Raw genomic sequence first — 11,806 nt, forward strand, 5'->3', positions numbered from 1 at the left:
GCAATGCTCCAGGAGGTTTAAAAAAAGTATAATGTCACTAGACTCACTATTGAGTACCACACTAAAAGATAGGCTACATTATATTAATATTTTTTGTATATTCCAGTGATTGTTTCATTGTAGCCTTGACATGCCAGTTAAGGAAAAAATACAAATGGGTCAAATTGGGCAAAACAGCCAAGCAGATGAACGCACAGTGAACAGAACATTGTGTACATTCACTTCCCCAAGACATTTTAGGTCTGCAATACAGTGGAAAGATGTAGCCTAGACCTACCAAGACCACTGCTGCCACGTATGAAGGGAGGAGCAACCCAGAGGGAAGAACAGCCCCTCCCTCCCCTGCTCTGTCTCACTCACTGTGATGTTTGCCGAAAGTTTGCATCAGTGGAAAATGAATGGAACTTACTCTAGCCTACTACACTACTCACTAGTAGTAGGCTAGAGTAATAGCAGGCCTGTAACAGACCAGTCCAGTTAACACGTTCGTAAAGGACACCTAATTTATGCACTAGACCACATAATAAACCCCATTTGATAATAAAAGAGTTTGTCCCATGTGAGGAGGTTTGTCTCTCTGGGTGATGTGGAGAAAGTGGGTCGTCGTCATTCTTATCCTACATTCTCTCATAAATTCAAACGTGAATGAAATAAGAGTACAAATGTATGCATTTTGATGGATGAAGATCTCCAGAATTTGGGGACCACTGAGCAGTAGCCTTCTGGGCTTAGACATAGCCTACTATTGTAAAAACGTATGCTTCATTAAAACTTCATTAGTTGCAACTTATGGGGTAACTTCATTGCATCATCACCGCAGCGCCTGGGACAGTGTACAAGTCACTCATTTGAGTCGCTTTTGTCATTAGGCTGGTCTGGAGTCTGGACCCATGATGTGTAGAGCCTGTGGTGGTGGAACATGGGACGGCCCCCATCCGCATACCTCAACGCAAAGAGCTCCAGGAAAGACACGACGCGCTCACTGATACGCTGCTGGTACAGGACAGACAGGGGGGCCTGAAACCCTCTCTCCATCCACGACTACAGACTAGTCCAACAAACCAGCAACACCGTGCAACATCTCAGCGACGATGGCTGCGAAGAACCGAAACAAGAGCAGCTCCAGCAGCAGCGAGAAAAGCCCCGCGCCCAGCCAGGACGATGCGTCGAAGAAAAGTCCTAAAAGTAGCAGCAGTAATAACGGGGTGAGTGGCCCCGGAGCCCCGGTGCCAGCGGGCTCAGGAGGCTGCCTCAAGCTGCTTGTGTCCGCGGTGTTTTACATCGCTCTGGTGGGCGCTGCGGGCGTCGCTGCCATTTATCTGCAGCAGGCGATGGAAGAGATCCAGCAGATCAGCGCCAGGCATGAGGAGAGCGCACGGCACAGCGCAGAGGTGACGCGCAAAATGGAGAGTGTCGTTCAACAGGTAGGCAACCGTGTGATGGGGAAGAAAACTACTTCATTCAGTTGTAATGGAAAAGGCACGGGCAAGACACAGCAGCCAGCATAGCCGTGACACACAACTACAAAGGTTCCCTTTTGTGTACTGGTCATGGCTACAGCCAGCAGGGCTCCCAAACTTTCCCCAACTTTTAGAAAGAAATACACGTTAGACCTGCGTTATAAGCATACGCTTGTTGTTGTCAATAACAACTGTTGTGGTTGTGTGCGTGGGTGGGTGCGTTAGGCTAGGTGCGTGTGTGCGTGTGTGTGTGTGTGTGTGTGTGTGTGTGTGTGTGTGTGCGTGCGCGCGCGCGCGCGTGCGTGTGCTTGTGTGGTAATGGGTGGGTGAAGGGGTGACTGAACCAGTTAAACCAGCCATCCGTGGACCCCCAATGTACAGCTGGACAGGGCAGATAAGGTTGGGCCAACATTGTTAAGTCACCTAAAAGTGTTGCAGTCTGGCAGTAGAAAGAGTCTCCTCTCCTCCCCCACCTTTAGAAACCTGATGAGCTGGCACAGATCAGCAAACCTTTTTTGCAGAAATGATTATTTCTTTATAAAGATGTCTTGTAAGGCATTCTCCTTGTTTACTGCAAGTATTACTTCCAAACAGGTCAATAGTGGCTTTTATCAATGAAGCTTTACCTTGTGCTTTGTTCCTCATTCTTTGTTCTGCATTCATCATCATCATCATCATCATCATCATCCATTCTCCTTTCCTCTCCTGTAATGATGTTCTTAAACATTTACCAATATTCTCAATGGTTATGTGATGATACTACTTCAAATTTTAATGCCTTCAACATTTGAAACAGTTAATTGGCTAAAAGCACACTTCAGAAACACTGGAAGATGCATTGCATTGTTTTTTTTTATCATTAATTTTTTATTTTGTAGGCAAAACATACATAGCCTACATACATTACATACATTATCCTACGATTACCATACCATTATGAATAATTATTATAAACCCACTTATCCCTCTACCCCCCCAATGCCCTCCCCACCCCCCACCCCTTACCACCAATCCGGATATTGCAACTGACCATATAAATTAAAACAAAAACAAAAATAGGCAGACATCAAATAAAAATAATCACCTAATCAGAAGACCTTTTAACTTCGAAATTAAATCTGTCCATACTACAATCGTGTTTGGTTTTGCATTGTTAATTCTTGCTGAAGATAGTTCCAGGTATGAAATGTCCCAAAAGCTCCGAAGCCAATGAGTATGTGATATATCATGTGGAGGATTCCAACGTTGAGCAACAATCTTCTTGGCGGCCGTTAGACCTGCTAGCCAGATATTACGTGATTTTCCGGTGAAGAAGATATGCGAGTCATCATTCAACAAATGTACTGCCGGGTCCGGAAGATGCATTGCATTGTAATTATGCAACAGTGTTAGCTGTGGTGGCCTTGTCAAGCCGGTCTAGGAGCTTGTGGTATCAAGCTGTAGCTCACCACAGATATTTAGGCTCTTCATTAACCCCCATCCTTACCCTGCTTGCCATCATTCTTTTGCAATCTTACGTACTAGAAATATGATGGATTAAATTTGGTTATGATGCACCCTGTGCGTGACAGAGGGAAAATTCTGTCACCAGAATGAATGGTAAATGAGTAAAATAAGTAACATTACTTACATTTTAGCAGTGGTGTGACTAAGTCAACTTTACTCGAGTCCCAAATCGATTACCAAGTCAAGTCCAAGTCATTTCTGTCAAGTCACGTGTCAAGTCTTCTCTTCATGCCCCAAGTCAAGTCTCAAGCAATTAAGACTCGAGTCAAGTCATGTGACTCAATTCCCCTGCACCTTTGTATTTTTGCATTCATAAACAGTTCACAAAATTAAGGGTCAGTGGCAATTTTTTTAAACTATAAAATTGCAAAAATATTATAATAACAGAAAATGACATGGTCCCAGCAAGTATAGATGGGTGAGCCGTTATTATAGACACGCCCCCTATTCACTCTCTGTAACCCTACCCCCCACCCCAAACTGGCTGAAAACAGGGTGTTTAGTTTACGCACTCTTATTACTTTGAATGAAAAGAGGCTCTTGAAAGATGTACTGACAGGTTCTCCTCTCTGGTTCTACAGGTGGAGTCTCTGAGGAGTGTTGTGGATGGGCTGGAGTCATCACTGGGTATCACGCGGGTGGAGCTGGAGGGAGCCACCGGCCGGGTGAAGAAGGGCGAGGTGGAGACGCGGAAGGTGGAGGAGGCCCTCCGGAAGCTCCAGAACGACCTCCTCAGGGACCTTTCAGAGGGCATCAGCGAGGTGAAGGAGGCTCGCGAGAGGGACTTCTCCTCCCTGGAGAAGACAGTGGAGGAGCGCCTGGCCGAGGTCAGCCAGTCTATCTCGGCCAGCGTGGCGGAGTTCACTGAAGCTCAGGGAGAGGCACAGGGCCAGCTAGCCGATCTCAAGGCCCGCCTGGGTGAGATGATTGACCCAGCGCTGATCAAGGAGGAACTCGCTGCCATCGTTGAAACCGTGGCTGAAATCAGCACAGCCAAGCAGGCTGCTGAGGCCTCGGCTGATTCACTCAGGGAGCAGATAGGTGCAGTGAGGGCAGAGCTCCAGACCCGCAACCAGGAAGTGGCTTCACTGTCTCAAGAGGTTGAGGCAGTGCGGTCATTGATACAAGAAACAGTTGGGAGCCTGAGGAAATCAGTGACGGAAGGAGAGGTTAGTGTTGAGGCAGTGAAGGACAAAGCCCTGACCCTGGAGGCGGGGCTCCAACAGGCAAATGAGGCCGTTCAAAGTGTGGAGCGGGAAGTGAACGCTGCAGCAGCTCAGGCCCAGAAAAGGTCCGACGACCTGGAGGCCCGAGTAAAAGCATCCGAGGACAGTGGAGAGTCATTGGTCACATCGGTATCAGAGATCAGCTCCAAAGTGGAATCGATCCTCGCCAAGTACGACTCTCACGAGAGCACGCTAGCTGCCCAGGGCCAGGCTGTGGAGAAGACCAAGACTGGCTTGGAGCAGGAGCTGCAGGCACTGAAGAGTAGCTCGGAGGAGTTCCAGTCTCAGGTCCAGAACATGCAAACCAAAGACTCCAGTCTGGATGAGCAGGTAGGCGACCTGGAGATGAGGCTTACCGCTGTGGAGGACAGCAGCAAGGCAGGCAGTGAGATGCCAAAGCAGCTAGAAAGCTTAAGAAGTGTGGTAACTGGCCTGGAAGACAAAGCAGCCAGGCTGGAAGGCCACGAGAAAGCTATTATTGCAATGCAGAAGGCATTGGAGAAGACCACACATTCAATAGAGGCCTTATCCAGAGTCCCTGGCAAGCAGAAAAAGTAGCAGCCTTCAGGTAGCAATGTGACATCGCAAAACTCAAACATCCTGTTGTCATACATAATGAATCCTACAAGGTGACGTTACCCACTCTTCCCATTTTCATGGAAAGAAACTAAAAGGAATACTTTTTCTTTTGAACTTGATTGTTGATGTCATGATGTTGCACATTTTATGTAGGTAGAGAAAAAAAAGATGGGGAAGTTGGGATCATTGGGTTGAGTCAGGGGAGAGGGGCAGAGGTGGACCTTCCACACTCACTGCACTGTTAGGTTTTTTTTTCCTTCTAATGTTATTGTTGTGCTAAGTCTTTCTGTGCCAAGGCTGTTTCTTGAAAACCAAATGCAATAAGCTCCTGTTGAGCATTCCATGGTTTACTCACTGCATTTTTTTGTTACAAAAATAAAAACTCTATCACCCCATGCTGTGCAGACTTATTTGTTGGTGTGCAATGCATGCATATCTCCTGCATCTCTTCTACCTTGTGGGTGATTTGTTAAGCAAGCGGTGTAGAGAGGAAGTAAAAAGTTGTTTTCGCTCTTAATGACCTTGACAAATTAAGATATAATACCAGGCATTATATTTATCAATCCCTTAATTAGACTCATCAGTATTGTAACAAATCTTTCAGCTGCGCACACATGTTTTCATATCCCCCATTACTCTAAATGGCAACTCGGCTGATTTCCTGACAAAGATATGGACCAAACATGGACAACATTCTTCATTAACAAGTTATTATATATTTAGTTATTAACTAAATCTAATTAAGTACTTCCCTGCATGGAGTTTGTGAAATATAATTTATTGATTTGGTTTAGCAGCCATTACCCTTCCAACTGTGGTGGGAATGAAAATTAAGGGTTAACTGTTGGTAGGCGTGATATAGCCTGGGGTTGATTGAATCATTTGAAAGCCCAAACATTGAGAATTTGAGAATTATACAAGCATTGTAATGGTTAGACAACACTATGCTATTTGTACAGTCATCTTTAACATGAGTAAAGCCTTGGCAGTGTAGAGTTAAGTAAACGAGTCTCTACCTCACTGTGCAATCTGTTTCATAATGCCAGACTAGCTGAACTCCCGCGTGTGTTCAGCTCTTTCAGCAGTCTAGTCATGGTAAAAGATTAACATGTAATTTGCTCTTTGGATGATTTATGTCTTGATGCTTGAAGTTTTTGGTTCTGCGATGTTACATAGCTCTTCCAGGTGTTCCCCCTCCGCTATGAGCCAACACCTGGGGCTGTGTGCGGGTGGCTACAGCACCAGAGCAAACAGTACAGTAACGTAAACTTCTGTTTGGCAGGGATGTATTTGAATGCTCATGAACACTGTAAAAATAAATATCATGTGGAGAGCCATGTAGAGGCAAGGGCATCCCAATACTGGATATTTGTGCCAGCAAAGTCACTTTAATCATTGTATCACCCACATTGTGATCAAGTTAAACTTGACAGGAGCTTTAATTTGTCCAGCAGGAGGATGCAAGTACATCAAGAAGTCTATTGCAGTTAAAAGTACAAAGCCACCATGAATTTGCTTCAATTTGGATATCTGAGAAAGAGGAAACTCTGATGGATAGGGTTCGACGAATATGGGCTTTTGAAGGCCCGGCTGATAATACTTTTTGGAATGAAGCTGCCAATGGCTATTACCTTTAAAGGTGACCATTTTCATGCTAGTTTTCAGAGTTTCCCCCAGATTTTAATGGAGGTGAACAAGTCTCTGAAACAGCATTTAGACCGTGGGACACCAAAACAATCCTTTGTAAAACATAAAAATAATGTAATTCTGTGGAATCAGATCAAAATGTGAATTACAATGGGTACAAGTTAAGATCCTCCCATAGACGGTATTGCAGTGTACAATAAATATGTAATAAAAGAGCATCATATGTCATATTGGAGGAGGGCGTGTGGACTAGCAGGCACCATCAAAGGAGACATTTTTAAGAACACTGCTGCTAACAGCTTCCTTACCCAAAGGCACAATTCAAAAATACTTACAACTCTTTTGAATGTTGAAGAACTAGATTATCTCGGTTCCCATTTCCCAGTCAGAGGGGTCAAAGGCGTGGTAACCACATTTTCATCTTTACTATAAAGGTTTATTTGAGTAAAACATTCAAACAGCAGTATGACAGTTTAACACACTTCGTCGCCGACCGAAACCAAAGGCTTCATCACTCTACACTCAGCTGAGTTTGTGGAAGAGCCTTGCTCACGTTGGCCTGTAAAAGCATCTCTCCCACCTCTGAGATATCAGCTATTTCACTAACCTGCTTAGTTGTAACACCCAAATCCCCCTCTACCGCATCGAGGTTAGCCAATGTCTGTCTAAGCTCAGCAATTTCCTGTTCTCTTTTGGTCAGATCTCCTGCTAACCGCCCTATGCGAAGGGTCAGGTCTGACAGCTGAGGCTCAAACGCCCCAAAGTCCCGCTTAATGGCCGCAACCTTTGGTTTGAGGTCAGCGGCAAAGGTCACGGTCCTGATGAGGCGGGCGCGGCCGCTCTCTAGCTCCCTCAAGCGCTCTGAGATCTCCTTGTCAGCGGCGGCGAGCTCTGGCATGCGTCGGCGGAGCTGCTCTATGGCCTGGGTGTTGCGCTCGGACAAAGCACGGAGGCTGGAGATGCGGTCGATGCTGCCGGCCAGCAGATCCCCGATGTGTTTGACCATGCTGCGCTCAGCCTGGGCCGTCTTGTCTTCCAGCTCTCCCACCTGAGTCATCAGAGACTCCACCTCGGACTGCAGGCCCTCCATCCTTCGCACATCCGTCCTCACCGAGGCCACCTGGAGGGTGATTGTAGACAGGAGGGGAGGAGAACAGAGGTTGAGTGGAGGGTGATTGTAGACAGGAGGGGAGGAGAACAGAGGTTGAGTGGAGGGTGATTGTAGACAGGAGGGGAGGAGAACAGAGGTTGAGTGGAGGGTGATTGTAGACAGGAGGGGAGGAGAACAGAGGTTGAGTGGAGGGTGATTGTAGACAGGAGGGGAGGAGAACAGAGGTTGAGTGGAGGGTGATTGTAGACAGGAGGGGAGGAGAACAGAGTTTGAGTGGAGGGTGATTGTAAACAGGAGGGGAGGAGAACAGAGTTTGAGTGGAGGGTGATCGTAGACAGGAGGGGAGGAGAACAGAGTTTGAGTGGAGGGTGATCGTAGACAGGAGGGGAGGAGAACAGAGGTTGAGTGGAGGGTGATTGTAGACAGGAGGGGAGGAGAACAGAGGTTGAGTGGAGGGTGATTGTAGACAGGAGGGGAGGAGAACAGAGTTTGAGTGGAGGGTGATTGTAGACAGGAGGGGAGGAGAACAGAGTTTGAGTGGAGGGTGATTGTAGACAGGAGGAGGAGAACAGAGTTTGAGTGGAGGGTGATTGTAGACAGGAGGGGAGGAGAACAGAGTTTGAGTGGAGGGTGATTGTAGACAGGAGGGGAGGAGAACAGAGTTTGAGTGGAGGGTGATTGTAGACAGGAGGGTTAGGAGAACAGAGGTTGAGTGGAGGGTGATCGTAGACAGGAGGGGAGGAGAACAGAGTTTGAGAGACCCATTTGAAGCACCACTTTTTCCAACAGTCACCTCTCCCTGACATTTGGAGCTGCTGAACTCGTGCAGCTTTCATGGCCCCAGGGGTGCAGGAAGTGGGGGTGCTTATGGTGCTGCAGCGTCTGTATATATATATATATATATATATATACCGGTATATATATATATATTATATGTTTTGCCCAAATATAGCAGCATAGTTAAGTCCCCCAGCTTTGGCATCACATGTGGCACTGGCCTTGAATCAAATCCCAACAGAGCTTTCTCTCCTACTCTGACTGTCTTTCCCACTATCTATAAAAACACTAAAGGTGAGAGGACTTCCCTTTTTAGTGAGAAACAATGATCCATGTCAGCAGCAAAGCATCTGACAAACCTTGTTGATGACGTCCTTGGTGATGGCAGAGGTGCGTTCTTCGATCTGTCCCACAGCGTCCCTCAGCGCCGTCAGGCTGGTGTGGAGCTCATCCCGTTTGTCAGTCAGCCCAGAGGCCCATTCCTTCAGCTGGTGCACGTCCTGCTCCAAACCCTCCAGCTGGGGGTGCAGAGCCTCCAGCATCACCTGGACGCTCTCACACTGAAACGGGACATATGTGGAGTGAGAGGTACAACAGACATCTCGTGTTCATACAGGAGACTTGACTGAAAGGAACCTTAATGAAAGCATTAGAAGATATAGTGGGACAAAGCCCCCTGAAAATATTAGAAATATAGGGGTTCCTTTAAGAAGAAACATAGTAGAGAAAGTAGTTATCCACTACATTAAAAAAGAAAGAAGAAAACAAATGAGAGCCCTTTTACTAAAAATGTGATTTTATTGGTGATGAATAAGAAGTGATGTCATGCTTTCAACAGGTGACACCCAAATGCTGAAAAATGTGTAAACAACAACAACATTCCATGTAGTTTCATGATACAGTTTATAAATACAGATATTTAGACTTTCGACAAAGCAATAATTACTGAAAAATGAGGTATATTTCCCTAAAATTGCTACATAAAACAAAATGTCTCACTACATATAAACCAAACCATTAAATATTTCAACCATTCTTAGGTGCTTAAGTAATACAGTACCTGTCTGCCTGAATGGCTGCTCAAAGCAAGCTACTGTGGCTAATACATTCAAATAAATGGCCACAATTTTCGGACATTAAACTGAGATACAAAATTTTCCAAAAACATTAATACTGAAGTTGAGCAGCCTTTTAGAGCTAATGGAAAGACAGGGTCACTCCATTCCCTTTGGATTGAAATCAATGACATCATTCAGTGAGGTCATCATCAGGAAGAGGTTGATATGGCTCATCCGGGTCATATTCCTCCTCTATCTCCTCGTCTTTCCATCCTTCCAACTCCAGAGTGCCGGAGTCTTCCTGACTGTCGACGTGCTCACCCCTCAGCACCATGGTGAGTTCACGCACAGCCTCTTTCACCACTGACAACTCGTTCTTCATCTTGAGGATGCTGTTTTGGGCGTGGAGGGTGTCCAGCTCCTGTCTGATGTCCAGGATTTCGTTGAGTGCTTTCAGCATGCTGTCCTCAGTCCCGAACACCTGCAGCGTGAGCTCCTCCAGCCTCCTCTCCGCCGCGCTCAGGTCACCCCCCAGCCTGAGGATGGAGCGCACCGCCTCCTCCACCTCGGGCAGGTGCGCCTCACACTGCTGCGCCCGGGGGATGTGCTCCCGCAGCTGGCCGCTGAGCTCGGCCTCCCTACGGGCGAGGCCGCCCACCTGCTCGTCCAGCTTGTGGATCTGCTTGGTGTTCCAGTCCAGCTGGTCGTGCGCCCGCTTGGCGTCCTCTTCCTCTGTGCGCTCCAGGGCACGGGCGTTCCTCCGGGTGCTGTCCTCCAGCTCCTCCAGCCTCTCGGCCAGCGACCGGGCTCTCCCCTCTGCCTCGTTCACCCGCTCGGTGGCCCCGCTGTGTGCCTCCCGTGACTCGGCTTTGAGGGCAGCCAGGTCGGAGGTGAGGGCGGCCAGGCGGCCCTGCCATGTCTCCGTCACGTTGAGGAAGTGGCCGTTGACCGTCTGCAGCTCGCGGGAGGCAGAGTTCTCCTCGGCCTGCATTGCCATGACGGCGGTGTGGAGGGTGGAGATGTCCTGTCGGAGACTAGTCGCCAGGGAGACAGCGGAGAGCGCCTCCTGTAGGTCATCCTCAGAGGCGGCAAGCTGCAGCCGCAACACAAAACAGGAGGGCTGTTTCTGTGGGAGCTCTAGGGTCCTCAGTACTCATACACAACTACTATACAATAAGTATGTACAATAAGTGAACTGCAAGAAAAGAAAGTGTGTGTGAGGAGCAGAGAATACACATGAGGGGAAATGAGAGGTTGGCAAGCAAGAGAGGGAGAACTTACGCACAATTGGAAGTAGTTATATTCTATTCACTCACTCTCACACACACACACACACACACACACACACACACACACACACACACACACACACTCACACACACACACGCACACAAACAACCCCCCCCCCCCACACACACACTGATATGTATGTGAGACTTATTTAGATATTTCATCAGCGACACTCACTCCTCCCCCAACCGATTACCATCTACACTCTCTCTCTCTCTCGCTCTCTCTCTCTCACACTCACACACACACACACACACACACACACACACACACACACACACACACCCCAAAGCACACGATGGAAACCAGGCCTGCTCCACCTCTGTGAATCAAACGTACCTTTTTAGAAACCTTGAGAACTTCCTCTTCCATGTCGAACAGACTTGCAGTCTTCCCATGTACAACCTTGTACTTTTCCTCTATTTCAGAAAATCTTTCGTTCTGTTGTAGCACCACCCTGAAACCCACAAACACAGAATTAGTGAGCAAACACACAAGCAAGCAAAAAAAAAGTAAAAACTCTGAAATGAACAAGGATATCCATGTTGTTGACTTACCAAGTTAAAGCTCCGCATGCTGCAAGAGACAATACGCACATTACGCCTTTAAGATCCAGGGACGCTTTCTTTGGTCCTGCGTTGTTTCCGACTGTAGTTTTGACTTTTTGCGCTTCATCGTTGCCATTTGCAGTCGACGTTTCGGATAATTCCTCGCTTGGTTTTGGTGACTGAGTCTTCTTTCTCTGCTTCACTTCATTAGGCATTTTAGCACAGTGACACACTGTTTGGACTGTTCAGCAACTTCCACTGTCAAGGAATTCAACAGGCCTAGGAAAGGTCTACCTGGCTATACGTTACTTCGCAAAGTAAAATAAGAAACTCATAATGCATAATGTAAACTGCAGTAGGCTACAACAATAATAATAGGCCTAAGAAATTAGTAGCTTAATTGATCAATACATACAGCATCCGTTTTCCCATCCAGAATCCTCAACCCTGCTCCTCCTTGGGAAAATGAGGCTTTCAGGTACTCGTCCTAAGCTCGTAAATCCCAATTTTTCAAATGCTTTTGGTCAGAAATAATGTAAAGCAAAATTGTGTGTTGGCTGTTGTTATTGAAGTGGTCAAGCGGTACAGGATCGCTTTGTTCTGT

At 47.0% G+C, this 11,806-nt stretch overlaps 2 protein-coding genes across 3 annotated transcripts; one reads left to right on the top strand and one right to left on the bottom strand.

Moving 5' to 3' along the window:
* Positions 1–950: 950 nt before the first annotated feature.
* ckap4 (cytoskeleton associated protein 4) lies at positions 951–5,164 on the top strand. The gene is made up of 2 exons (XM_083654089.1): positions 951–1,424; positions 3,548–5,164. Exons 1-2 carry the CDS (start codon positions 1,092–1,094, stop codon positions 4,748–4,750), a joined length of 1,536 nt encoding a protein of 511 aa, XP_083510215.1. The 5' UTR covers positions 951–1,091; the 3' UTR covers positions 4,751–5,164.
* A 904-nt stretch (positions 5,165–6,068) lies between these two features.
* ikbip (IKBKB interacting protein) lies at positions 6,069–11,640 on the bottom strand. Of its 2 annotated transcripts, XM_083656761.1 has the most exons (4): positions 11,212–11,640; positions 10,994–11,111; positions 8,666–8,866; positions 6,069–7,538 (listed from the first exon to the last, which is right to left on the bottom strand). In XM_083656761.1, exons 1-4 carry the CDS (start codon positions 11,415–11,417, stop codon positions 6,930–6,932), a joined length of 1,134 nt encoding a protein of 377 aa, XP_083512887.1. In that variant the 5' UTR covers positions 11,418–11,640; the 3' UTR covers positions 6,069–6,929. The 2 variants fall into 2 exon arrangements, with proteins under 2 accessions (XP_083512887.1, XP_083512886.1); XM_083656760.1 differs by lacking the exons at positions 6,069–7,538; positions 8,666–8,866 and adding an exon at positions 9,106–10,457.
* Positions 11,641–11,806: the final 166 nt, after the last annotated feature.

Source organism: Poromitra crassiceps (genome assembly GCF_964638095.1).
Source record: "Poromitra crassiceps genome assembly, chromosome: 2".
NCBI lineage: Eukaryota > Metazoa > Chordata > Actinopteri > Beryciformes > Melamphaidae > Poromitra > Poromitra crassiceps.